The sequence below is a fragment of the Ochlerotatus camptorhynchus genome, unplaced genomic scaffold, assembly GCF_037179485.1.
Source record: "Ochlerotatus camptorhynchus isolate MF236.1 unplaced genomic scaffold, CSIRO-AGI_Acam_v1.1 ptg000330l, whole genome shotgun sequence".
NCBI classification, from domain to species: Eukaryota; Metazoa; Arthropoda; class Insecta; order Diptera; family Culicidae; genus Ochlerotatus; species Ochlerotatus camptorhynchus.
The window spans coordinates 11,097,920-11,125,256 of record NW_027040818.1 but is presented as its reverse complement, the minus strand read 5'-3'; the positions used below and the strand labels follow the sequence as shown (position 1 = coordinate 11,125,256).

Below are 27,337 nucleotides of genomic sequence, written 5' to 3'. Positions count from 1 at the left end.
GAATATGGTGGCAATCATTGCAAACAACGTGAACAGTCGGAACAATTTAAGTTTTAAATATTTTCATTGCATTGAATCCTTTGAGAAATTGCTGGCTATAAATATGTTTGAGGATAGGTGATGTTTATTAACGAGATCTTCAGCTATTGGCTGGTTCATCTCTTGACGAATATTGGGGACTCCTAAAGGGGGTCCCCCTAGTGACAGAGTTTTAAATGGCGGTGGGGGGTTTAATGAGGTGGGGGATCCTAAGAGGAGTGGACAGTTCACAAGAGACCTCCCTAGTAATACAGTATTTGTTTATCAGAGTTAACTGCAGGGTTGCCAACAGTTTTTCGAAAATAACTGGCAAAATGCTCCCAGAAGACTTGAACCAGATTTTGTTTATCTAGGTTTTTTAAATATTTGTTTAATCCCAATTCAAGTCTCCTTAATAAAGATATAAAAAAAAAATCCCAATTCTGTTGTTACGTGATTTCGATTATGTTCCCGTGCAGGATGGGTAAAGCTTTTTGAATACCACCATATTTTACTTTGATTATTTTTTTTGTGATTTTCTTTAACAAGTTGCGATGATACGATCAAAAATAGTGACGAAAATAAATCACCAGTGCTGTGTTCCTAAAATTTGAGCTAAGTAATCGCACCCAATATTGTCCTGCGCCCTTAAAATATAAATTTGCCTAAAATAACGATGCATCCGTCCCTGACGTTGATGACGTTGTTTCAAATAGTGAATTATCTAGTTGATATGGTACGTTGCAAAACATTTGCACTTTATCGATGCTGCATGATGAGCAGCACCGTACTCTACAGGTGAACATCTACAAAGTCCCTGTATCCTTACTTATTGAAATTGTGATTAATTTCCAAAAGTTCTGTCAATATTTTCCAAGCACCATAATTTTTATTTTCTGATTTATCTCATATCATACTTTACTTTCCCAAATTTCAGGAAATACCCTGAACAATTTCTATAAAATTTCCTAAACATTCGTGGGCAAAATCTCGGGTCAAACGATGTTCCCAAACTACTAGTAAGTAGCCAAATCAAAACCTCCAAGTTATGAAGCCCTTACTGCGCTAACCAAAGCAATGGCGCAATGGAGTTTTGTTTCTCCGAGGCACTCGGTCGCCCTTCTCAAGGTTCAATTTACATTTTCAAAAAAATTCAAATGCAGTTTTTTTCGACGCATCGTTTGATATTGCAAAAAGCTCACATCATTTTGTGTAAAATAGTAAAAATATTAGAATGACGCGAGCTTTTTGCAATCTGAAATGATGCGTTGAAAAAAACTGCATTTTAATTTTTCGAAAATGCATCAAAGTAAATTGAACCTTAAGCCTCAAGTACGAGGCTATATAAGGTCAAGATTATGTATATGATGAAACTTAAATTAAAAAAACAATCAATAACAAACAATAAAAAAAATGTACCTATATGGATTAGCTTTATGCGTTCAACTCAGAATACCTCTGGCGTTTTACAAATCATTACCAATTTGGTTTCTACGTTGCTGTTCAATTTATGCTGGAGGGAGTGGATCTGTGAGTTGTTATGAATTATGATTACTGTTAAGATAGCATAAATCAATCTCCAGCATAATAGAACAGCAATGATAAATCTATGTGGATTACTGCTAAATGGCACATCCCTTGTGGCTCTCGTGCTTGAACCTTACTTTCGTAATGGAAACTTCTTTTGGTTAAAATTTGACAGATGGAAAGTTATCGATTAACTCTGCTATCCGTGGTTATTTCTGACAGACAAGAAGTTAAATTTTAACAACCGTGGCTGCGTTCTACTCAAAAACCGGTCGATCGGTAACACAGGGATTTTTGAACATAAGAAATAACTTTCGAAATGTCACTTTTAACCACGAGTTAAATTTAACTCGGCAAATGTTTCATAGCCTTAACAAAAGTGGAATCCCAAACTCTTCGAGCATTTGTGCGTGTCAATAACGCAATGGTAGCTACGCAAATCAAACCAATCAGGTTCTTGTTTCAGACGTTCCCAAGAGCTCGTGGCATTACTTTCGAAAGTATTAAATCATCAAGAAAATATAACACTTTCTGAAGCCAGTCTATCCTTGAGCGTATCAACATTTTCCACCGAAGCTTTTCCGAAGCTATTCAATATTTTATGAGCTGAATACACGGATTCATTGTTTCTAATTTTTTTCCGAAGTGATTTAAAACTTTTGTAAAGTTCAGTACTGTTTTTTTTTTACTCTGTTCGGGACCTAACACTACTGCGACCAGTAAATTGATCTATTGTAGTATATCCCGTGTCCTTAGTTTAGTGCATGTCGTATTACTCCATCACTATTGAGAAATGATGAAGTATTCGATTTTTTTTACAGTTGCCACTCTTGCATTTATCGCAAGGATCCGACTCTAATTGAAAGGTCCCGCTATTTATACCCTTTGGAGTGTTGAAACACCCTCCAAAGGCGCGCCCCTTTGTCAGTCAAAATTGGATTCCTTAGCAACAAAATTAAGGTATGGCACCGATAATGACCATGCATCAGAACCCTAATCTTAACCACTTCAAACTAGGGAACAACGATTAGAAGATTAGGAATCACATAGATGAAGACAACTAACTCATTTTTTCCTTGTTTCAAGATCATCCTCGGTAGAAAAAGCCGAGTCTTGTCACTATCAACAAGGCATAAAAAGTAACAAGGACTAAGATGTGTTCCTTGGATTACTGAAAAATTCTATTCTGTTCGAAGTGATTCTGTACGTGCTAAGCTTTCTGAAATGGTCCAAAGTGGTCCTAAGCTTTTCTCAAGTTATTCAGTACTTTCTGAGTGGGCGAACCCGGCGTAATGGTTAGCATCCATACATCTCACGCTAAAGTCACGAGTTCAAATCTCACCCTAGATAAGTCACGAATGACCCAAGAGCATTAAAGTGACTATAAACAAAAGGTACTTTCTGGAGTGATGCTGAACTTTTGCAAAGTGATTCCAAACTTTCCTAATGCAATGTATTATCAGTACAGATAGATCTTGTTTTAGGAAACATAACAACAGTGCATTCTCTACAACTCGATATTGGAGGGACCATCGAGTTATAGAATAAGAATCCTGCCCAAGTAACATTGCAGGTTTTATCGAGGTTTTATAGCATTCTACAAGTCCAAATCATGGTCTACAGAACCCTCATAAAACCAAAATTGTTACTTGGGTAGACAAATTCCCTATCTCAGTAGCCATGACATTCATGTTTACTATGGTTCTATAACTCGATATCGAGCTAGTGGACATTGAGTTGGGGAGAGTTGACTGCCAAAATCGAGAACTTTTCCGATGTGTCACAATGGAGTACTAATGTGGCCTAACGATAAGAATCAATACTCTCTTAAGTGAATCCTGTTGAAAAACTATTGAAAAATTCATGGAAGTGAGAAGGATTTCTCGGTTTCCAACAAAGCGAGAATCACGTCAAACATTCCTATCCATTCCCTAATTGGCCTACATTTGAACGCGGCCGGTGCTGTGAGTATGAGATCACCAATTGTTACACATTGCAGATGCATGCTAGTCCCACGCATCGTTTGTTGCTTCTCTGTGTAATACAGGTAATCTGGTAATAACGGAGAAATAACCACGAGCGGTTAATCATAATCATGCTAAATTATGTTTGTACTATCCGAAGTGATTAAGTACTTTCTGAAGCTTTTCTGCAGTAATTCAGTACTTTTCAAATTGATTCCAAGAGTTCAGTTCAGTTCTTGAAGAAATTATCGCAAACTTAAGATATTTTATACAATACTTTCCGAAGTTTTGCGAAGTGATTCAGTTATTTCCGAAATTATTCAGTTTTTACGCAAGCGATTTCAAACTTTCTGGAACAATTAAGTATTTTCCAAAGAAATTCAGAAATTGTCTTAAGTCATTCAATACTACCCGAAGAATTTCCAAGCTTTTCAGATGTGATTTCAAACTTTTCAAAAGTGATTCGGTTCTTTCCGAAGTGATTCAGTACTTTTGGAAGTGATTACAAACTATCTGGAATGATTCAGAGCGTTCTGGAGTGATTCCGAATTTGTCTGAAGTGATTTAGTACTTTCTGAAATGATTCAGTACTTTTCGAAGTGATTATGAACTTTCTGAAGAGATTCAGTACTTCCAAAGTGATTCCGAACATTTCTGAAGTGATTCAATTATTTTCGAAGTGATTCCGTTCTTGCGGAAATGATAACAAACTTTCTGGGATGATTCAGTACTTTCCAATGAAATTTTCTGAAATTATTCCGAGCTTTTCTGAAGTGATTCATTACTGTCTGAAGTGATTTCACACTTTTATAGAGTGATTCTGCTCTTCCCAGCGTGCTTCATAAAGTGTCGTTAATAAATAATAACAATAACAACGTGCTTCAAAGTGATTGCAAACATTCTGGAATGGTTCAGTTCTTTCTGGAGTGATTCCAAGCTTTTCTGAAGTGATTCCGTATTTCTTGAAATGACTCAACGCTTTCCGAAGTGATCATGAACATTTCCAAAGTGATTCTGAATATTCTTGAAGATATTCAGTATTTTCCGAGGTGATTCCGAACATTTCTGAAGTTCTTCAGTGCATTTCTAAATGATTAAATTATTTCCGAAGTGAATTTTCCACAACGATTCAGTACTTTCCAAAGTGCTTTGGAAATTTTCTGAAGTGTTTCCGATATTTTCTGAAGTTACTTTGTGAAGTGACTCTTTAACATTTCTAAAGTGATTCAGTACTTTCTGAAGTAATTCCAAACTGTTATGAATCGATTCAGTACGTTCAGAAGTGATTCCGAACAGTTCTAAAGTGATACCCCAACATAAAATTACCTATTGAAGAAACGACTTCTTGACGATATTAGTCAACTGCATGCTTAATAATACTTGTACTATTTTTAATAATAACTTCTGTTCAGGCTTTGTTCACACAAATCTGGAGAATTTATTCAACCACAAACATCGAAATAAGGTATGTCGAGAAGCTTTTATTCGACTTACAAGAGCTGTAAACAGAGCTTATTCGATCAAATTTTTGATTTTTCAGCGTCTATTAGACATCATTACGTCCTTAAACAGCGATTGTATAAAGATGTATATGGACGCTTGATTCTCATGTGAAATAATGTTTAATCAGATACTATTATACATTTATTAAACGATTATTCAACTACATGAAAATTCATCCGAAAATAAGAACGGCACAGAGCAGGGTTGTTCTCGTTAGTGATTGTTGAGTCATTAATTCTGTCGAAGCACACACCACCCACCACACAGATACTAGAAAATTTATTGCATACATACGTACAAACACACAACATGTCGTTAGATGGGATTCGAACCATGACCTTCCGATCACCAGCCGCTTGCCTTGTCATCTGAGCTATCCTAGAATACATCATAAATAAGCAATAAAAGCTTGAATCTGAATACCTATCAGCACTCCCTGTCGTAACTCTAGCTAATTCAAGGAGATGTGAGAATGATTACTTCATTCATAGCTGTTTAACACTCCATCTCTCTAATTTCGATGGAAAGGATGCTGGGCTATTCTTTTCGATAGATTGATGACTTGGTTGTTGTGAGTGATACGATCTATTTTCACGATTTAAATTAATTAGGCGTTGAAAATAAATAAAAAAAAGGGTCGAGGCTGAGATTGAACTCGCGACCTTCTACTTGGCAAGCGGAAACGGTAATCACTATGCTACCAATATCGTTTTGTTGTTAGCCTGAAACAGTGTTGTCGGATAATGAATGAATACGCCGTTTGTAAGGCATTTACAAAGCATACAATTAAAACATGGACGCATAGCAGTATAAGAGCTATTATGCCGACTGTATTCACCTTTATTCAGCAATATCGTTAATCAATGCAATGGAATCTAATAATGGAGCTAGAAAACAATTATTAGACGTATAATAAAGCATGTCATTAAATCAATTGAAAACAGTCGAATTAAAGCGTCAATGTATGTGCAAATTACACTTATTCAGTATGTTATTAGATCAAACTTCTGGTGTTGAATCGGGAAGACAGTAATCGTTTGTTTAACTTTTAATAAGTATATTAATCAAATCAGAGCAAACAACGGAATAAAGGTGCATCTATCGATCTCAATGAGTTTTTTTCAGTTCATAATTTGACAACCCGTTTTATTCAGCATTTTACACTGTTATAAAGCATTTATTCGATATATGCTTATTTGTGACTCTGAATTGTTTGTTGGGACAGCACATTCCGAAGTGATTCAGTATTTCTCGAAGTGATTGAAAACATTTCAGAAGTGATTCAGCACCTGCCGACGTGAGTTTAAACTATTCTAAAGTGATTCAGAACTTTCTGAAGTGACTTAGAACTTTTCATAAGTTTTTCAGTGCTCTCTGAAATGATTCAGTACTTTCCGAAGTGATTTCGATCTTTTATGAAGAGATTCAGTCCTTTCTGAAGTGATGCCGAACATTTCTGAAGTGATTAACAACTTTACGAAGTGATTTAATTATTTTCTTAAGTGATTTAGTACATTCCGAAGTGATTCCAAACTGTATCGAAGCGATTCAGTAGTTTTAGAAGTGATTTCGAACTATTGCGATTTGGCAATATGCTCACCAATCGGTGATTATGAGCCGATCGTCATCATATTCATCTTTGAGTGGTGGGATGGGTTTTGGGTGCGTCTTTAGGACCTGGTCTAGAGCGGTCGTCCAGATTCTGGACGAGCCACCCGAAACTTTCGTTCCGGAGTGAGACCATTCTGGAAGCAATCGCCTTGTTCAGATCGGCCATTTCTCGTTTCCTCGCTAGATCTCCGCTTTTTTGGAACTGGCGTCTACGAAAATTTCTCAGGCGAATAAAGAGTTAGGTGTGGGAATCAATGACAATAAAATTACTCCTCACAGGAACTCGTTGGACGCACGCCAGTCCGTCAGGCTTAGTGGAGTCCCTCGAACGCTCGGTCGATGTCCTCCACGGTGTCAAGGTCCCCCCAAACTGCGCGTTTTTAACGCGGCGGCAGCGAATAATTCGCGGGCAAAAATTCGCCGCGTTTTAAATGCATGGCGGCTTACGGAAGCGCTCAAACCTGGGGGCAAGACAGCTATCGCTCATGAGTAAAACCGAAGTTAATTTTCAGTAACTCTGAGTAACTCACGCTGCTCAATGTCTTATATACTCATAGCAACCTGATTGTTATATTAAAATAATGCTGAAACCGATGCTGTCAAGCAAAGTAAGTTGACGTGCTTTTTTGTAATTTCTGTGTAGGGACTTTTGGGGTGGTTCGATAGGTTCGGATTAGGCTAAAATAATTCAATAAATTTAATTCTTAGAGCAATATAGTTTGTGGCCTCCTGTTAGCGTTGAGTTCAATATTCTGTAAATTTTTTAATTCGACCGCTAAAATGCCTAAAATGGTCTGTTTTTTTAAATTTATTCAGTTTTTGATATTTATTCACCATTAAATACATCCGGTCAAACTTCACAATTGCTTGTTTTAATAAACTTTAATTCGTTGCTAGAGGCAATACATCTGACAACGCTTTTTCAATGATACATTTACGAATGCTGGAAAAGCGCTAAAGTTGAAGTGGTCTTCTTTCGCTGGCGAAGCTGGCCAGAGCTGACCTAATCTGACCTAGAATCAGCAGCTACATAATATACCACAAGCAGTCAAGGACCAATTCTATTGACCACGAACGAAGTTGCAAGCTCAGATTGTACCTCAGGTAACCAAAAAGGAGCATTCCCCTTTTGGAACGGGTCACTCCAGTCACTCCTGTATCGTCCTAGGCCGTTGCGGCAACCGTATTTTTCCAACCGTTGCTCTTAGAGCAACCGTACCAATGAGTAAATAAGGCACATTTACCAACCTCTACCATAACGCTACTTGCGTACCGGGGGTTGCTATTCAGGTTGGGGAAATAGCAATCCGCACCTTGGGAAGTAGTGAGTTCATAAATTTAGCAACCCGGTAGCAACGCATCAGACGGTTGCTATTTTGAATAAACGCCAAAAGTTTGTTTTTCCGGTGTGGAAAACGGTAACTTAAATTATGACTCTGATAGCAACGACCGGTGTGGAGAGGAGTGATTAAGCCAAAATGGAAACGCTGTGCGTAAGTAAAATAGTGCCGCAAATGGCAACGACTGGTACGGTTGCTCTTAGAGGGGAATTCCTATTTACGCAAGGATTTTTTTTTTATTGGTTTTGCTTTTTACGGATCCCTTGATACTTGGGCTTCGGTAATGTGGATACCATATGCGGTTAGCATCCTTATTCTTGGAGCTCAAGCGTCACGGTATTCAAAAAAAATCAATAGCTGCAAAATCTATATCCATGAATAAGCATTCGTGAGTGCAGGTAATACGTGTTTATGCAGATATGAATTCTTACAATAATAATTATTGGTTCTGATACGATTATCTAACGCAGGATAAGACTTTTCCCTTGATACATCACAGCTATCGCTTCATCCGTGATTTTGGAAGGGGAATGACCGTCATAACCGTATTTATGCTCGAAAGTTTTAGTTAGTTTAAATGATCTTTATTTTAGTTTAACTTGGACGATTTCCATATAAATTTTTACTAAGTGATTTAATTGCTTTCTTCATCTTTAGGTATGGGCAAAATTCAAAATTTGTTTTACAGAATTAGTCCTAGACTTAGTACACGGTCGACCACCTTGGTGGGATTGGTTTGTTTTGTTTTTAGAATTTGAAGAGAAACTACTTAATACTACTATTTACAGCTTAAAACTAACCTACTCTACTATATACACTTAACCTACTACGTACAAATTGCTTATTAAAGCATGTTCAGAAAGATTGCATTTTTTTTATGCTCGAAATGAGATGACGATCAATTTATATGTCTGTTTATATTTCCTCGGTGATATGATGGTAACACATGGCAGAAGTTAGTAATATTGCGAATGAGTGAGAAAAGCAAAACAACGATATCTCACGGTTGTTTTGTCATACTGGTGAGAAGTTTTACGGAGAGAGGGTTCTCAGTTGTTTTAATTGTTAACCGTAGGAATCTCTTTTGTCAATCTAAAGGCTGTCAGTACCGTGATGCAACTCAGCACTGGCTGCCACTATGGGAAAAAGGCAATCGAGTGGTACGATGCGAACAACGTGGTTGTGGTACCAAAAGACCACAACCCTCCCAATAGCACAGAACTCTGCCCTATCGAACGGTATTGGGCCTTGGTCAAACGGAATCCCAAAAAAAACTTATAAATCCATAGAAAACGAGCAGCAGTTTAAATCCAACTGGCGTTCGGCAGCGAATAAGGTCAATGAAATCCAGCCAGCCACATCTCAACTGCTACGTGGTGGCGGCGTACTGATCGGTGTCAAAAAGCATTTACGTTGTAAGTTGGTTCCACTAGTTAATGCCAACCGTTTAGAGCAAGTGGCCGTGTGTGTTTCGTTGCCAATGCAGTCGATCTACATATGTTGCGTCTTCTTAAGGCCTAACTCGGACTGCGCCATGTACTCCAATCATGCATCTTGTGTTCAAGAATTGTGTGAGCTTGCTGAAACTACCGATACAGTCATAGTTTTGGGAGACTATAATCTGCCTAGACTATCATGGCAATTTGATGCCGACATGAATTCTTACATCCCGACCAACGCTTCATCTGAACAAGAAATCGCTTTGACCCAGTCGATCCTTGCATGTGGATTACAGCAGGTTCAGGATGTACGTAACGTAAACGAGAGATTACTTGACCTGGCTTTCGTTAGTGATACTGACAGAATCGAACTTTTCGAATCGCCCTGTGGAATTCTCGAAACTCGACGCTCATCACAAATCTTTTTTATCATCAAATTTGACTACCTTCGTAATACTGACGACGTTGGGCTGGACCGCTGTTATTACGATTTCAACTTCTGCAATGAACCCCTTATCAACGCCCGGATAGGCTCGATAGACTGGACGACGCTTTTGACTTATTGTAACGTTGACGATGCTGTTTTCCGGTTTTATGGTGCCATTTTCGATATCATCCACGAATATACTCCTATTCGACGACATTGCCTCCGTGTTCACTACAATCAACCATGGTGGACCACGGAACTTAGGAACCTCCGAAACAGGTTACGGAAAGCAAGGAAACGTCTTTTCAAACAACGGACTGAGGAAAACAGGCGATTACTTCACGACATGGAGGAGCACTACACCAGCCGGTTGAACACAGTTTTCCATGAATATGTGTTGCGCATTGAGTCGGATGCAAAGCGGGATCCATCGTCTTTTTGGACCTACGTAAAGAAACTTAGGCGGAATGGCTGTATACCACTCGATGTGTCCTATAAAGAAGCTCGTGCTGACTCCGCGAAAGAAGCTTCTGATCTCTTCGCAAAATTCTTCAAGGATGTTTTTTCGACTACCCTTCCCGCTCATTCTCCGGATGATCGTCGTGACTGGATGAGCAGCATAGCTCATTACAATTTGCATTTGCCGCAGTTTTATGTATCTGTTGAAGAGGTGATGAAAGTTCTTTCATCTGTAGATCCTTCTAAAGGCCCTGGTCCAGACTGTTTGCCACCATCGTTCATAAAGAAATTTTCTGCATCTCTCGCTTCACCTGTGTCGATTATCTTCAATCGTTCGCTAGTTAGTGGTGTTTTCCCCACAATGTGGAAGGTTGCGTCCATCACACCTATTCACAAAGCTGGAAACATCCACAACGTTGAAAATTATCGCGGAATTTCGATTCTAAGAGCTGCCTCCCAAAAGCTCTGGAGAAGATCGTATATGAGATCGTATATCAAGCGGTTAGGGCAATAATTACCGAACATCTGCATGGCTTCGTGAGGAAACGCTCTACAACAACCAACTTAATGGTGTTTGTCAACTCGCTGATCAACTTCATTGAAAATCGACGACAAGTAGATGCGATCTCCGTGGACTTCAGTAAGGCGTTCGATAGGGTTCCACATGTGCTTGCAGTGGACAAAATGAGGTGTATGGGATTACCTAATTGGGTCACGAAGTGGCTACAGTCTTACTTAACTGACCGCTCAGCCTATGTGAGCATTAACGGTGTCAATTCGCCTAGTTTCGAGATACCCTCTGGTGTTCCCCAAGATAGCCATTTGGGGCCTTTAATTTTCATCCTGTTCGTGAACGATCTGTGTAGTCGGCTGTGTTCTTCGAAACTTATGTTCGCCGATGACTTAAAGATCTTTCGTACAATTAAGTCAAGACTTGACTGTTCACGCGAGCCCTTACGACATGACTATAGGATAGGACTCAGTAGTTTGCTCTTCGTTTCTTCAGCTAAGGATTTGGGTGTTATCATCGAATCTAAAGTCAGATTCAATTAGCACATCTCCATGATAACTGCTAAAGCATTCGCCACATTAGGTTTCTTGAAACGAAACACAAACGCATTCCAGGACATCTACGCGCTGAAATCACTATACTGTGCTCTCGTCCACAGTCTTCTAGAGTATGCTGTTGTTGTGTGGGCACCCTTTCACGCTATTCAAGCTAACAGAATCGAAGCCATTCAGCGAAACTTCGTAAAATACGCTTTACGTGTTCTGCCCTGGAACGATTCGGTAAATTTGCCGCCTTACGAAGAACGGTGCAGGCTGATTGACCTGGACACGTTGGCAGCAAGGAGGAAACTACTTCAGCGACTCTTCGTGTTTGGATTGCTTAACGGTGACGTGGATTGCAACTCTCTTGTGAGCCAAATCTACATCAATGCTCCTCAAAGAGTTCTACGTAGTTACACGCTTTTGTGGCAACCTACCCATCGGACCAACTATGGATTCAACGAACCGTGGACTTTGTACTGTCGTGTGTTTAATGAAACGTTTGATGTATATGATTTGTATATGAACATTAGTAAGTCTACTTACAGACATAGAATTCGACACCTAGCCTAGAAAATATCTGTACAACATTATGTTGAAGATTTAATTAAATAAATAAATAAATGAGACCACTGTGCAAAATTTTTGTGACATGAATTTTGACTGAAAGAAACGATTATTTCGTCAACCAATTTTTGCGCGTTCCAGTCTTTATCCATTTACTTCTACGTCGAAACACCACGGCAGTTGAGGGAGGTTGTAGTCACAGAAAAGAAGAATGACGTCATTATCCGATGAGCAGTCAGACACATTTTGGATAGCTGCAGCGTGAACCAAGTATAACCCTCGGCATCGGAATTCGGGAAAAGATAAATGCCAAACAGCAATTAGTTCAAGTTGACTGCTTTTTTTAATAGTTGCAGATGTTCCCTACAACATTACTGAAGGTACCCAACCCTTTTGGGCAAACATTTTTCGAGTAAAAGTTCTCTGAATATAGGCTTAGCATTTTTCTATAGGCCCTTTTCAAAATTAAGGCTCGATTTAAAATGGTGATTTGAAGATGCAAAATGGCATTTTTGGTCATGAGGAACGTTTCTAAAAAAATTCAGCCAAATAAATAAAATACGACAATTAATGGATTTTTGAATTCGTCGTGTCGTTTCCTAGTTTTAATTTGATGAAAAATATCGAAATATTTTGCAAGATTCAAAATGGCTGAATTTTAGCTCAATGATGCAAAGTTTCATGCAAATCGGAGAAGGTCGAATCTGAAATACAATTTTCTTTGCCATTGAGTTCTCCAAGCAGGATTTCACGAACACTAAACTAATAATATCATTTTACACACACTAGCGTATACTGTCATGTGCACGGTGAGAATCAAACACCATTTATGAGTAAAAGTGAACCCATTGTCAATAAAAGTGGCACTACTAATTAATGAGTAAGTCTTATTATACCAATTAAGTAGTAACTGTTAGCTACTGTTAGCAGAAACTCATTGTTGTTCAAATCATTTACTCATTAATGAGTAAAACTACTTTTATTAAAAATGGGTTAACTTTTACTCATAAAAGGGTATTTGACTGTTACCGTGCAAGCGTTTTCGTTTTGTTGTTTATTTTTACATTAGAATGACAGTTCTTACAGCTAACAAAAAAATCATCTCACACGCTAACTTGAAAGTACTCATTAATGAGTAAAAAAAGACCCATTTTGAAGAAAAGTGGCTTAACTCATTAATGATTAAACAATTTTACCCATTAATGAGTATCTGTTACCCATTAATGATTAACAATTACAATTAACAAGTGCACTAACCCACGCAAATCGCACCAATACGAACCCGCCTGGAGAGGACTATTTGGCATAGAAATGCACTTTTAAACTGTCCAATTTTTGAATGTCAGATCTATAATTGACAACTTTCAGTTTTTCTATCTAATTTCACAGGTCCATTTACCAGTTCTCAGAAGAAAATTGGATGATTTAAAATGTACCCTGTCAAATCAATTTGGTCATCATAAAAAATAGGCATTATGAAAACTAAAAAAATTCAAAAATTAACATAGAATTTAAAATTACTTCATCAAACATCAAAACTGAAACTTCTTGACGTGATTTTTTTTATCAAAACCATACTTTGTTTTACGCTCTCTCAAGCACAAACGTAGCCAAGGAGCAGAAATGATTACTCCGCTTTGCCGTTTTTTTCTTTTTTTTTGCGAAGTGCGAAGTCTCCGGAAAGAATGCAACATCAAGCGAATAGCATTTAATTCCATTTTCCAGCTCGTTACGATGTTTAAATACAATTTGCATTTCACTGCTGCTCGTCCGAAGAGATGGAGAGCATAAATGAGGAACTGCAGAGCGAGCCAACAAAAACCAGCTGAATCAACTGAACATGTGTTTGCATACAAACTTAGACGTTGGTACGAATCCTCAATCTCCTGCCAGTGTTGCCATACAAACGGTTCGGCTTTAAAATCCATCGAAATTAACGCCTCTTCTGCGAATCCCTTAATCACCACCACGCGCAACAGCAAACCTACGTTTTCCAGGGAAATTTTCGTCTCCAACCGACCGACATCCCAGCCTCGGGACATGACCAAAAAGCCGAAACCAACCAAACAGCACACACCGTCAACCGACCGTGCCGGGGTGTCGTATTTTATTACCCGTTTGTTGCCGTTTGGCAGAAATTATACCACTTTTCGGACCATGTTTCGGTTGTTTCCTTTCACTAGTTTTTTCTTTTTTTATTAATCCATCAGTGCGATTGTTTTATGTTTTCCAACATTTTTTTTTTCGTTTTGGTTCCTTTTGGCCGTTTCAATAAAACTGAAACCCAAATCCGGTTATGACTTGCTTCCGGGAAGTAGCACCGTCCGCTTCCCTTCCGTTGCGATCTTTAAGTGGCTGCCGGATTTCACATGGAGTGGAAAAATGGTGATTTTTCCCGGTCATTTACCGCTGGGACGCGTTTTGTAGCATTTTTCACCCGTCTGGCTTGGCACCCAAACTGGGCAGTTTTCATTGTTTTGCGAGAGCTGTGCAACAAATTTTATTATTTATTAAAACAATATCAAACAGCAGGATTACTGTTGCGTTCGGTTGGTGAAAACCCCTTTTGAAAATTGATTGCTTTTGGGGGAAAACTAAAACATTTTGCATTTCCTCTTTCCTCCCGTCACAGGATGCAATCGAACGTACTATGGAAACATTGGCCTGACGTATGATTTGGAGCTGCATCGGCCCAAGGAGGACCGCATACCGTATGTGTGCATCCTGACGTTCACTGCGGCCGGTGGCAACCATGGCGACATTGTTCAGGTGAGTGCGGAACTATGTAACGACAGGGATGCCAGATTGGAAGATTATTATTTTTTTCATTTTGAAGACCTTTGAATTTCTGAAACGTAATAATCAATCGTTTAGTCAATACATTCTAGATTGACGTCAATGCTTCGGTATTGACAATAATTCTGTATTCACATCATCATAACTATTATAAAGGGATCCAAATCCTCTACAGTAGATTATCTCTTTAGAGATATTCCGGCAATGGTGTAATCAAATGAAATGACAGAACGTTTACGTCCAAAGGAAATTACTGAGCATTTGTTGGCATTCAAGCTCATACGATTAGTTGCGCACCATTTGGAAAAAAAAGGTTAAGTTCTTTCTGAAGGAAATGTGCATCTTCTTCACAGGTTATTACATAATAGAGTTTGAAGTCATCGGCATACGAGAGCTTAAAACATTTGAGCACTAGGTTGACGTCATTCAGGCACAGCAAGAATAAGAATGGTCCAATATGACTGCCCTGTGGAACACCAGATGTGACATGGAATGGTTCTGATATAGTATTACCAATTTTGACCGACATTAAACGACCAACCAGATAAGAGTTTAGTCAATCTAGCAACGAACCAGAGAAACAAAGACGTTCAAGCTTTGCGATCAAGATTTCATGGTTGATTTTATCGAAAGCAGCTGAAAAATCAGTATAAATGGCATCGACCTGCTTGTGAGTTTCTATAGTCTTGATGATAAAGGACGTGTATGGAACCAGATTGGTGCAGGTAGATCTCTTCGGCATGAACCCATGTTGTGTCGCGGAAACGTAGTTGAGACAATGATGCTTGAGGAAGTCGATGACAACCAGCTCAAATAGTTTAGACGTAGACATAGTGCGGCGATTCCTCTGTAGTTTGAAACCTCTCGTTTATCGCCTTTTTTGTACACGGGAAAAACGAATGATATCTTCCATGTTTTAGGAAAAGATCCGGATGAGCGCGAGCGGTTGAAAATAATAGCTAGAGGATGCAAGAGAGCAGAACTACACTTCTTCAAGATGATAGAAGGTATGCCGTCCGGCACTTCAACCGAGCGCAAGCTGATTCAACAGTATTATGTGATATCCGTGCATGAGGACCAATGGCAGAGCGGGGAGGTACATTAGCTGCGGCATCAGTCACCAGATGTAGGTCAAATGATTCGTCAGTAAATACTGCTGAAAATTGTTCTTTGAAAAAGTCAGTTATGGCCGGAAGAGAAGAAGCTTCTTTATGGCCGAGCTTCATGGTTGAAGGTAGTCCTATTTCCTTTCCTTTCGAGAAGCCAGTTTTTCATAATGTATAACGAGTGGCTTCGGTGACAGGGATGAATTCATAAGGAACACATTCCTTAATGAACAATTGAAGAGGCGGATGATGGCGGCATTCCTTAACAAGAGGGATTGGAGCTTCAGAAACAGTAGTATCGTGATTGAGATCTTGGCTAACGAAACAGAGATCAAGCAAGCGATGGTTGGAGTTACAGACAGAGTTGAGCTGGATGAGTCCCGCTGTACTATAATCATCCAGGAGTTGATTTTGAACTAGGTTCATCGATGAGTGCGCAAGGTCGGGATGCAATCCTATGAACTTTGAATCCAGTTCACAGAACGCATGTGAAAATCACCCAGGATGAGGATCTTGTCTGCCAAAGACATGCGTGAGGTAATCCAAGCCAATGATTCACAATGTTTAGACATCAAAGTTGCATCGGTGACACGGTCAGGAGGTACGTAAATGACACAGATGAATAATGTGAAGCCAGGGACGAAAAGTTCCACCCATACCTGTTCGACAGAAGTGCAGTTGGGTGGTTGCAATAGCCGACATTTGTAGTTGGAACGAACAGCCAAAAGCACACATCCACCAGATTTTTTAGTACTTGTCAGGTTTGTGCGATCAGAACGGAAAACAGTATATACACGTGTGTTGCAGTTGAGCCAGGTTTCCGTAAAAGCATATATGTCGTATGCCTCATCCGAGCACGCAAGCGAATAGTCAGCAAGAGTAGTGTTCATGCCACCAAGATTTCGGTAGTAACATAGTAATCCATTTATACCAGAGTGGCTCTGATATTGGGAAGCAGAGGCTTTGGAGGACGTGGTAGAGTTTGCTGCGGAGCTGTGCACACCAAATTTCTTAAATTCCATTCGGTACTTTTTTTTGCTGAATTCGTTCTGTAAAATATAATTTTTACCGAAAGCTTTGTAAAATATATTGTTATACCAACTTTCAGCAATAAATAATACTGAATTTCCGTACTTTCCGAAATTACCGAAAACTGTAAACAAAAATTACTGATCCAAACTGTAAATTACTGCAATTCTACAATACTGCGGCGAACGTACTGTAAAAATAGTCTTTTACAAAAAAAAAACGGTAGTAAAGTACCAGATTCTTGTAAAAAATTACGGAACAGATTTGTAAATGTCATACTGTCAAAAACATTCTTTGCCGCTATTTCGAGTTTGAGTATTCTTTGGTTCTACTGTGTGAAAAGTAAGTACTTTAATATTTTTCTTTAGTCCGCTGAATCGACGGAGTGGATAATTATTTTACTTTCAATTCAATTCTAGGCCATCGCTGCCAGTCATCTTGGACTTAAGACGACCTAATGTTTCCCTCAGCTGCAAAAAGCCAATGTCATGTGTGCGCACGTTGCCCTTGCTGGACCTGGACCTGGAGAACCCTATAGGCGTCGCAAATATTTAAATTAATTGATTTTTTGGTGTTAAATAAAACGTTTGCTGTGTTGTAATCATTTAATTTGATGAAAACACAATAAGACATATCGATGGAACAAAACGTTCGGTAATTATTGCTGGTTAAATTGTAACTTATATAACCACAAAGGAAAATAATTTGCAGATATTTCGGTAAAAACATTACTGAACGTTATTGTAAGCTTTACCAATCATTCAGTATTATTTACAGTCCAGGTCAGTAATTTTTGACAGCTCAAGAGTGAACGAATTGTAAAAAAAAAAAAATACCGAATCGATTACCGAATGTTCAGCTGTTCCATATTCGGTAAAAAATTACAGTATACTGTAAAAAAATCTTAGTGTGTGGTGGGTTTTGGGGGTTGAAGACGTTGAAGCTCTTGTCGTGGAGTTAGTGTTGTGGTACCCGAGCAAAGTCGGTTAACAAAATGAAAGCAAATCGATATTAAAGATTGCAGTTCCTATCATAATGAATACTCATTTTGATTTCAATTGTCACGACATTAGTCTGATATCATATTGTGCTTTCATTATGCAGTCAAGACATTTTAAATGAAAGCAACTTAACTTGAAGTTCTGCTGTTAACGTCTTGTTTAAGATTTAAGTTAAGCTTATCTGTCGTTGAACTAACGATTATTGTTTAATTGTTTTGTTTAACACATTTTAGGTCATTCGCAACCAACCCGAGGTTACATTTGAGCTCAAGTCTTTCAGCGTGAGAAGCTTGGATGCTAACCATTTACACCAGGCCCGTATTCAGTCAAACATTATGAATGCAAAATCAGTAATCAAATTGATTTCATTGAAAGCAGGATTAGTTTTCCGTTTGATTCAACAGTGTAAAATTTTGCTCTCATTTTTGATGTGTTAACCGTTAAGTCAACCAAAATGAGATCAAATGGAGTATTCAAAGTAAGTTACATCATAACAGCAAATTCTGATTTCAATTTGATCTCTAACTTTGCTCGGGTAGGCCTTGGGGGTGTTACCAACAACTTGTGAAAATGGTCCGGCTCAAGGCAGGATGTTCAAGGAGGATAGTTAAGGTTAGGGTGAGTTCTTTTGTTTTGGATTATTAGGTTAGATTTGTATGTAAAGTTAGTAAATAAAGGACATATTTCAAATTCATAAATCTAGTACATTGGCACATATTATTTGTAAACTAAACCTAACATAAATATATAACCCATATAATTAGTTACCCAGCCCTTAAATAAAAGTTTGTAAATCTATGCATGCAGATAAACAACTATATAAATAAAAAAAAAAAAAAAAAAAATGTAAATAAAAATAAAAGACGGCAAAGTCCGCATTAAAATTACCAAGCTAAAAATCCACTAACCCCTCGACAACGGCTTACATCCTATCCGTAACGTCAGTTATATTTATGTCTCCAAGGTTGGCACCGCGGATCATTGAAAAAAGGAGAAGGGATGATTAAAAGAGAGAGAGGAAGAGGAGGAAGAGAGAGGGGAGATGAGGAGGCAGTTTTCTACAAAGAGGCAGAAAGGTTCCAATCATTCCTAGTTGAACACTCAGTCGGTTAACAACGTCCCGGTCTCAGTCGCGCGGCATCTAATTTTTTTCGGTGTTTTTCCGCCCGAGCGGTTTTTTCACCCCCCCATTGGGTGCCCCAAGTGACCAGTGTGCAACAGAGGAAGTGGAATTCCATGGGCCGAGCCCCTTGGAGTTGCCATCCAGCTTTAATCCACCCCGGTAATCCATCCGGTCGTCAAGTCATTTTATCATCATCGTGCCGACCCACCAACACCAATCATCACCACCAGCAGCAGCAAACGGACCATCTAGCTGCAACGGCTGATAGGTTGTTTACAACCGGCATAAGTATTAGACAATACATTTTGCAAGTCCATTGCCTCCCTATTGTAGTTTAATTTTGCCTCGTGGCGCGTGACTCTGTCTCTCACCCCTGGTAGGGGAGTATGGGTCATAGTGAGACAACTTTTTGCAAGTAGATATAAGTTTTTTTTTTGTTTCGATTTTTTTTTTCTTTTTGATTTGTTCGTACGTCGGGCAAAAAATTTAATTACTGGTAATTAAAATTAATTAATTAGTGAAGGTTTTATTTTTTTTCCTTCTTAAGTGGTTGCGCACCGCTTTTGCGCAACACTTATGGCATCTTCCGATGCCTACGTTACGCGAACCAGATACTATGAACCGTCTTCGAAAGGACCATGGGTTGTCTTTTTTCGGCCCAAAAATAAACCTTTGAAAACTCTCGACATAACGAGAGATTTGCTGCGTAAGTATCCGGGAATCTTGGTACACAAAGAAAGATTCAACAAACTGCGTGTAGAAGCACCGACTTATGATGTGGCAAATAAAATTGCTGATCACGAGTTGTTTAGTGTTGAGTACAACATCTACATCCCTTCTCGAGATGTGGAGATAGAAGGCGTGGTCTCCGACGCGAGTCTGACTGTCGAGGACTTGAAACATGCCTCGGGAACTTTTAAAAACTCGACATTCGCTACCGCGCTAGTGAAGATACTGGATGTAAGGCAACTGCATTCAGCATCTTTGCTAGACGGTAAAAAAGTTTATAAACATTCAGACTCGTTCCGGGTGACTTTCGCAGGTTCAGTTCTCCCAAACTTTGTTAAAATTGATGGTGCTTTTTTTCCGGTGCGACTGTTTGTTCAGAGGGTATATAATTGTACCAACTGCAAAAGGCTGGGACACTCGGCCAGCCATTGCGGCAACAAAACTCGTTGTGGCAAATGTGGTGAAAACCACAAAGAGGATTCTTGCCACAAAGAATCAGTAAAATGCGCTTACTGTGGCGAGAATCCTCACCCCTTGCAGGAGTGCCCGATGTACAAACAGCACTCCGATAAAGTGCAGCGTTCAATCTCTGGACGCTCCAAGCAGACATATGCTCAAATGTTGAAGGCTGCATCAGCCGTCCAAGATGCAAACCAATTTTCGGTTTTGTCAGTTGAAGAATCGGACTCTGACTCATCCGATGAAGGTGATTCTACGGTGGTACACGCACCTTCAAAAATAGACGGTTCCTCAAAAAGAAAATGCCCCTCCCCGAAAGTGCGCCGTAAGAAAACTAAAGTCACCTCCAGACGATTGCCAAATTCCCAGGGTAATGGGGATGAAAAAACAAAACCGAAGGCTCCTGTTGATCCAATCCCTGGATGCAGCAAGAATTTTCCGCCATTGCCCAACAAAGATAAAAAAAAATAAAAAAGCTGCTCCTCAAACTTCTCAAAAGAAATCCAAGTCCGAACGAGGTTTGCTAGCTTTTTCAGACATTGTGGAATTCATATTAAACATGTTCAACATACAAGACCCTCTAAGAAGCTTAGTTTCTGCCTTGCTTCCAACGTTAGAATCATATCTTAAGCAATTGACTGTTTCATGGCCCCTCCTTGCATCAATCATATCTTTCGATGGATAATTCGTCGAACGAGGTTGAAGATATGATCACTGTGCTACAGTGGAACTGCCGTAGTCTATCCCGAATAGAAATTTACATTAGCCCAACGTTTGATTTTGATGTCTACATCAGCATCGAAATCAAATGTATGCCTGATGTCAAACATTAGGAAACATTATGATTTAGTTGTATTTAAGCAACGTAACATGGTGTATACATCAGAAATTTTGGAACAAAATTTTGCCATTCTAATGTCGGTCTGACGTCAAAAATTTCAATCTATTGACATTAGAACCAAACGTTTTAAGGATGTTTTCAGATGTACAAAACGTTAGAACTAAACGTTGTTCGGATGTTTTTAAATGTAAACGTTTTCTGATGTTTTCTAATGTAGATGTTTCCTGATGTTAGAATCAAACGTTTTTCGGTTGTTTTCGGATGTAAAAAACGTTAGAACTAAACGTTGTTCGGAGGTTTTTATATGTAAATGTATTCTGATGTTTTCTAACGTAGATGCCTCCCGATGCTGGAACCAAACTTTTTTTGGATGTTTTCGGATGTACACAACGTTAGAACTAAACGTTGTTCGGATGTTTTCAATTGTACTTCGTGTTTGATGTTCTCTGATGTTTTCAGATGTACAAAACGTTTAAAGTAAACGCTGTTTGAATGTTTTCAAATGTAGATGTTTACTAATGTTTTTAGATATACAAAACACTAGAATCTTACTTTTCAAATGCTTTCAATTATATTTACAACACATTAGAACTAGAAACATGATCGTGTAAACACTACACACGATTGTTGTTAGATTACATCATAAAAATGCGTGCATAACAGTCAATGCTGAAGCTCCCGTTTCCCACCAGTCAGTTAACTGACCTTAGCTAACCTAATATCATTGCGGCAACTCTCTATGCGGCAGGGGAACTATGCCATTAGCGCGCTAAGAGTTGTTAGACCACTGACATAGGCGCCAATTTGTAGGTGACGAGGCACTTGGTGACATTACAGCGAGCTTGACGATTTTTGCAGCATTTTTTTTAGCAAACTACCAGTTAAGGTGTGTAGTGTTTACAAGATCTTGTTTCTAGCTCTAATGCTTTGTACAATTGAAAGTATTGAAAAAGTTAATTCTCATGTTTTGCACAACCGAAACCATCAGAAAACATAAAATTGTACAAAAAAAGTCATCCATTCTGGTAGACTATCTCTTAAATGCATAAAGAATAGCCATTGCTTAAGCTCCCGTTTCCCACCAGTCAGTTAACTGACCTTAGCTAACCTAATATCATTGTGGCAACTCTCTATGCGGCAGGGGAACTATGCCATTAGCGCGCTAAGAGTTGTTAGACCACTGACATAGGCGCCTATTCGTGGGTGACGAGGCACTTGGTGACATTACAGCGAGCTTGGCGATTGTTATAGCATTTTTGAGTGAACTACCAGACAATCATGACAATGTGATCGCTGCGCCTCCAGATCTCCCTTTAAATCGACCCACTGTGCCAATTTGTCAATAATGCATGACACTTTGGACGGGGTTGCTGGCTTGTTTGGTCCACTGTTCGGATATACAAGTGGCAAGCCTTCCCCTTCACGGATCGCTCCAAAAATTGCTGCAAACGAACTGCAAATATATAATAAACAAAATTATTGTGCATGAAAAATATGACAATGGACAATGCTCGAAGAGCACTGGGAGTTTTCGAACGACGCGTGCTTAGGACCATTTTTGGCAGAGGGTATATGAAAATGGTGAATGGAGTAGAAGAATCAAGATAGAGCTGGAATTAGGGCGTAACAGCCTTTGTAAACAATGACTTCTCTTGTTGATTTCTCGGAATTCAAGACACGCCTACACAAACCAACATATCCATCGGGTAGTAGAAGTCTTTCTCTAATCGATGGTGATGTCGATTCGCCTTGGAGAGCCATGACTTCCGCGAAATCATCGAGAGAAGTCATTGATTACAAAAGCTGTTACGCCCTAGTTCCAGCTCTATTTAGGAATGAACCACGAACTGGCGTAACTTTATGGCGAACCCAATATCCAGAAAGTCGCTAAAAGTGGAAGATTGTACCCTTCCACGGGCGGGACACGTTGTAAGAATGCCGGACAACAATCCCGCAAAAATGGTGTTTTCCTCAAATCCGGCCGGTACAAGACGCAGAAAAGCACAGCGTGCTATGTGGTTAGACCAAGTGGAGTAAGATGTAGGAAGTGTGGGACGCTCGAGAAATTGGAGACAAGCAACCAGGGACCGAGTTACACGAAACGAAAATCAATTATTTCATTCATGTGTTTCACTTATACATTTTTGCCAAACATCAGCCTTATACATTCCATAAGACAAACCATATAGGTCCTATAAGAATGCATAAAAGGTATGTGTGACCGCTTATACATTTCATTTGACACATGATCTTCATAAACTTTTTGCAAGGCGTCTGCTTATTAGTTGACTTATACATTTTATGAATAATCAGCAATAGAAATTTGCCAAAAGGTATAAGGAGATTTCTATCCGTGTAGTTGGCGCAACTTGTTATACAGGTTAGGTTCCGAGGGATGTCGGATCAGCAAAAGTAAAGTAAGTATACAGACAAACAGACATAAAACTCGCAAGATGTTCATCGAACAAGCATTTATCGGTCAATTTAAAAGTATCTTAGTTGGTAGTACCGCCACCAGTGGCGCGCATAGTCAATTCCCTTGCGTTTGACGTTTCCACACTACCGCCATCTGTTCAGCGTACTACCCACCACAGTTACTCAACAGAGGGCGGTAATGTTTTAACGACGATGAGAAATATTCAATGTGTTATGTCTATTTGTCTGTGGTAAGTATCTTATACGTTGGCTAAATTGTTATCCAAACTGCCTAAAAGTTCGAAGAATAGTTATTAGATAGTACAGAATTCTAAATTGGCATTATTTATGAAAAATTTACATTAGAATTCTTAAATCTCAGTCTTTCCCTGATTGCGAACCACACTTTAAATTTTATATAAACTTGCGACCCATCTTGTGTACCATCATAAGGCTTGATGAAACTTATTCCGCCCGGAAACATGTTTTTTCGGAATTATGAAGTCATTATAGGGTTAACTACCCCATTTTCGGCCTATTAAGCACAACCCGCACTTAGTCCTTCTTTATCTAGCGTAGTTTAGCACCAAACGGAATGTTATTATTACTGATGGCTTCCAAATTTATTTACCTTTCCGTATGTACCGTAAGATTTGATAAAGAGAAACCAATCGTTGAGATATTGTCAAAAGTCTAACACTGCTTCTTGACACCAAACTCGGCCTACGGATTCTAAACTCGTCCTAGCGCATTGAAACGCCATTGAAACGCGAATGAATTCACTTCGGCCTATCGGATGAAGATTAAACATTGTATTAATCATTGTATGTAGTCTACACTGGCTTGACGAAATGGAAATAAAGAATAAAGAATGAAGATAAAAATTGATTCGGTCGGAGCGCTTCTTTTGTTTTTGGGAATAATGGGTGCAAACCTTCATATCACGTGTTCTCATTGACTTCGTTCCGTAGCTTATTAACTAAAGTATCGTACCAAATGCATAATTGAATTGACGAACTCTGAAATAATGGATTTCTATTGAAGTTTTCTGCTCGATAGGCCCAAAACGGGCGATTAGGCCGAAGTAGTTCTCTACCCTACGTTATTATGACATTTTGTATTTTTAAGTTACAAGAGGACGTTGCAAAGGATGAGTTTGACGTATGAAACCTGTGCATTTAGTTTTCAGAGAGTCGCAATCAGCGAATTATTCATTAAATCACTTATGGCTGTAAGCTTCAATCGGTATTATCCTCGGATTATATCCCGATCAAGAATGTCCGGCTGCTTTGATGTCGACATCAGAGTTATTCAACACGATGCTATGCAAACAATACGCAGATCATCCAAACAGGGACGGTATTAAAAGTTAATCCGAGTTGGAGCTTACCGCCATTATTGCGGCTCTCTGAATCCAATATTAATAGGTTGAAAAAATGGTTTAAAAATGGAACCTAAATCCAAAATTTCATAAATTTTGGTTCACATGAACTATGATAAATCAGTGTTATTACATTTGCAAACATCACCATTTTAGCGGCCCTCGCCATAGAGCGAACTGTCATTCAAAAGGATATTAATGTCATCTAAAGCAATTTATCGACAATTTAAATCTTGGTTTACAAATCGAGATGAATGTCTATGGGAACGATAAAAATATATTTGTGCTCAGAAAACGAAGCTCGTTCAGATGATGTATAAAAATTTGTTTGTTTTTCGAAATTATACAACCCAATTCCAGGTTTTCCACACGAAACGATAACTAATGGATACGTATTCGGTTTCCCCATAGGAATACGTATTCGGTTTCCCCATCAGGATACGTATTCGGTTTCCCCATCAGGATCCGTATTCGGTTTCCCCGTCGGGATCCGTATTCGGTTTCCCCGTCGGGATCCGTCTACGGAATCCCCATCGGGATCCGTATTCGGTTTCCCCATTGGGACCCGTATTCGGTTTTCCCATCGGGATCCGTATTCGGTTTCCCCATCGGGATCCGTATTCGGTTTCCCCGTCAGGATCCGTCTACGGAATCCCCATCGGGATCCGTATTCGGTTTCCCCATTGGGACCCGTATTCGGTTTTCCCATCGGGATCCGTATTCGGTTTCCCCATCGGGATCCGTATTCGGTTTCCCCATCGGGATCCGTATTCGGTTTCCCCGTCGGGATCCGTCTACGGAATCCCCATCGGGATCCGTATTCGGTTTCCCCGTCGGGATCCGTCTACGGAATCCCCATCGGGATCCGTATTCAGTTTCCCCATTGGGACCCGTATTCGGTTTTCCCATCGGGATCCGTATTCGGTTTCCCCATCGGGATCCGTATTCGGTTTCCCCGTCGGGATCCGTCTACGGAATCCCCATCGGGATCCGTATTCAGTTTCCCCATTGGGACCCGTATTCGGTTTTCCCATCGGGATCCGTATTCGGTTTCCCCATCGGGATCCGTATTCGGTTTCCCCATCGGGATCTGTCTACGGAATCCCCATTGGGACCCGTATTTGGTTTTCCCATTGGGATCCGTATTCGGTTTCCCCATTGGGACCCGTATTCGGTTTTCCCATCGGGATCCGTATTCGGTTTCCCCATCGGGATCCGTATTCGGTTTCCCCGTCGGGATCCGTCTACGGAATCCCCATCGGGATCCGTATTCGGTTTCCCCGTCGGGATCCGTATTCGGTTTTCCCATCGGGATCCGTATTCGGTTTCCCCATTGGGACCCGTATTCGGTTTTCCCATCGGGATCCGTATTCGGTTTCCCCATCGGGATCCGTATTCGGTTTCCCCATCGGGATCCGTATTCGGTTTCCCCGTCGGGATCCGTCTACGGAATCCCCATCGGGATCCGTATTCAGTTTCCCCATTGGGATCCGTATTCGGTTTTCCCATCGGGATCCGTATTCGGTTTCCCCGTCGGGATCCGTATTCGGTTTCCCCATCGGGATCCGTATTCGGTTTCCCCGTCGGGATCCGTCTACGGAATCCCCATCGGGATCCGTATTCAGTTTCCCCATTGGGACCCGTATTCGGTTTTCCCATCGGGATCCGTATTCGGTTTCCCCATCGGGATCCGTATTCGGTTTCCCCGTCGGGATCCGTCTACGGAATCCCCATCGGGATCCGTATTCGATTTCCCCATCGGGATCCGTATTCGGTTTCCCCATCGGGATCCGTATTCGGTTTTCCCATCGGGATCCGTATTCGGTTTCCCCATCGGGATCTGTCTACGGAATCCCCATTGGGACCCGTATTTGGTTTTCCCATTGGGATCCGTATTCGGTTTCCCCATTGGGACCCGTATTCGGTTTTCCCATCGGGATCCGTATTCGGTTTCCCCATCGGGATCCGTATTCGGTTTCCCCGTCGGGATCCGTCTACGGAATCCCCATCGGGATCCGTATTCGGTTTCCCCGTCGGGATCCGTATTCGGTTTTCCCATCGGGATCCGTATTCGGTTTCCCCATTGGGACCCGTATTCGGTTTTCCCATCGGGATCCGTATTCGGTTTCCCCATCGGGATCCGTATTCGGTTTCCCCATCGGGATCCGTATTCGGTTTCCCCGTCGGGATCCGTCTACGGAATCCCCATCGGGATCCGTATTCAGTTTCCCCATTGGGATCCGTATTCGGTTTTCCCATCGGGATCCGTATTCGGTTTCCCCGTCGGGATCCGTATTCGGTTTCCCCATCGGGATCCGTATTCGGTTTCCCCGTCGGGATCCGTCTACGGAATCCCCATCGGGATCCGTATTCAGTTTCCCCATTGGGACCCGTATTCGGTTTTCCCATCGGGATCCGTATTCGGTTTCCCCATCGGGATCCGTATTCGGTTTCCCCGTCGGGATCCGTCTACGGAATCCCCATCGGGATCCGTATTCGATTTCCCCATCGGGATCCGTATTCGGTTTCCCCATCGGGATCCGTATTCGGTT

General features: G+C 40.2%; 2 protein-coding genes across 2 annotated transcripts in view; both read left to right on the top strand.

Moving 5' to 3' along the window:
* LOC135708362 (zinc finger and SCAN domain-containing protein 2) overlaps positions 1-27,337 on the top strand; it is a 250,432-nt gene that overhangs the window by 77,372 nt on the left and 145,723 nt on the right. The gene's annotated exons all lie outside the window — the stretch shown is intronic.
* Positions 1-27,337, top strand: part of LOC135708341 (uncharacterized) — a 551,505-nt gene that overhangs the window by 404,789 nt on the left and 119,379 nt on the right. Inside the window, exon 4 of the mRNA XM_065230385.1 lies at positions 14,538-14,674. Coding sequence (XP_065086457.1) covers positions 14,538-14,674 — 137 coding nt within the window. The remainder of the gene's footprint in view (positions 1-14,537; positions 14,675-27,337) is intronic.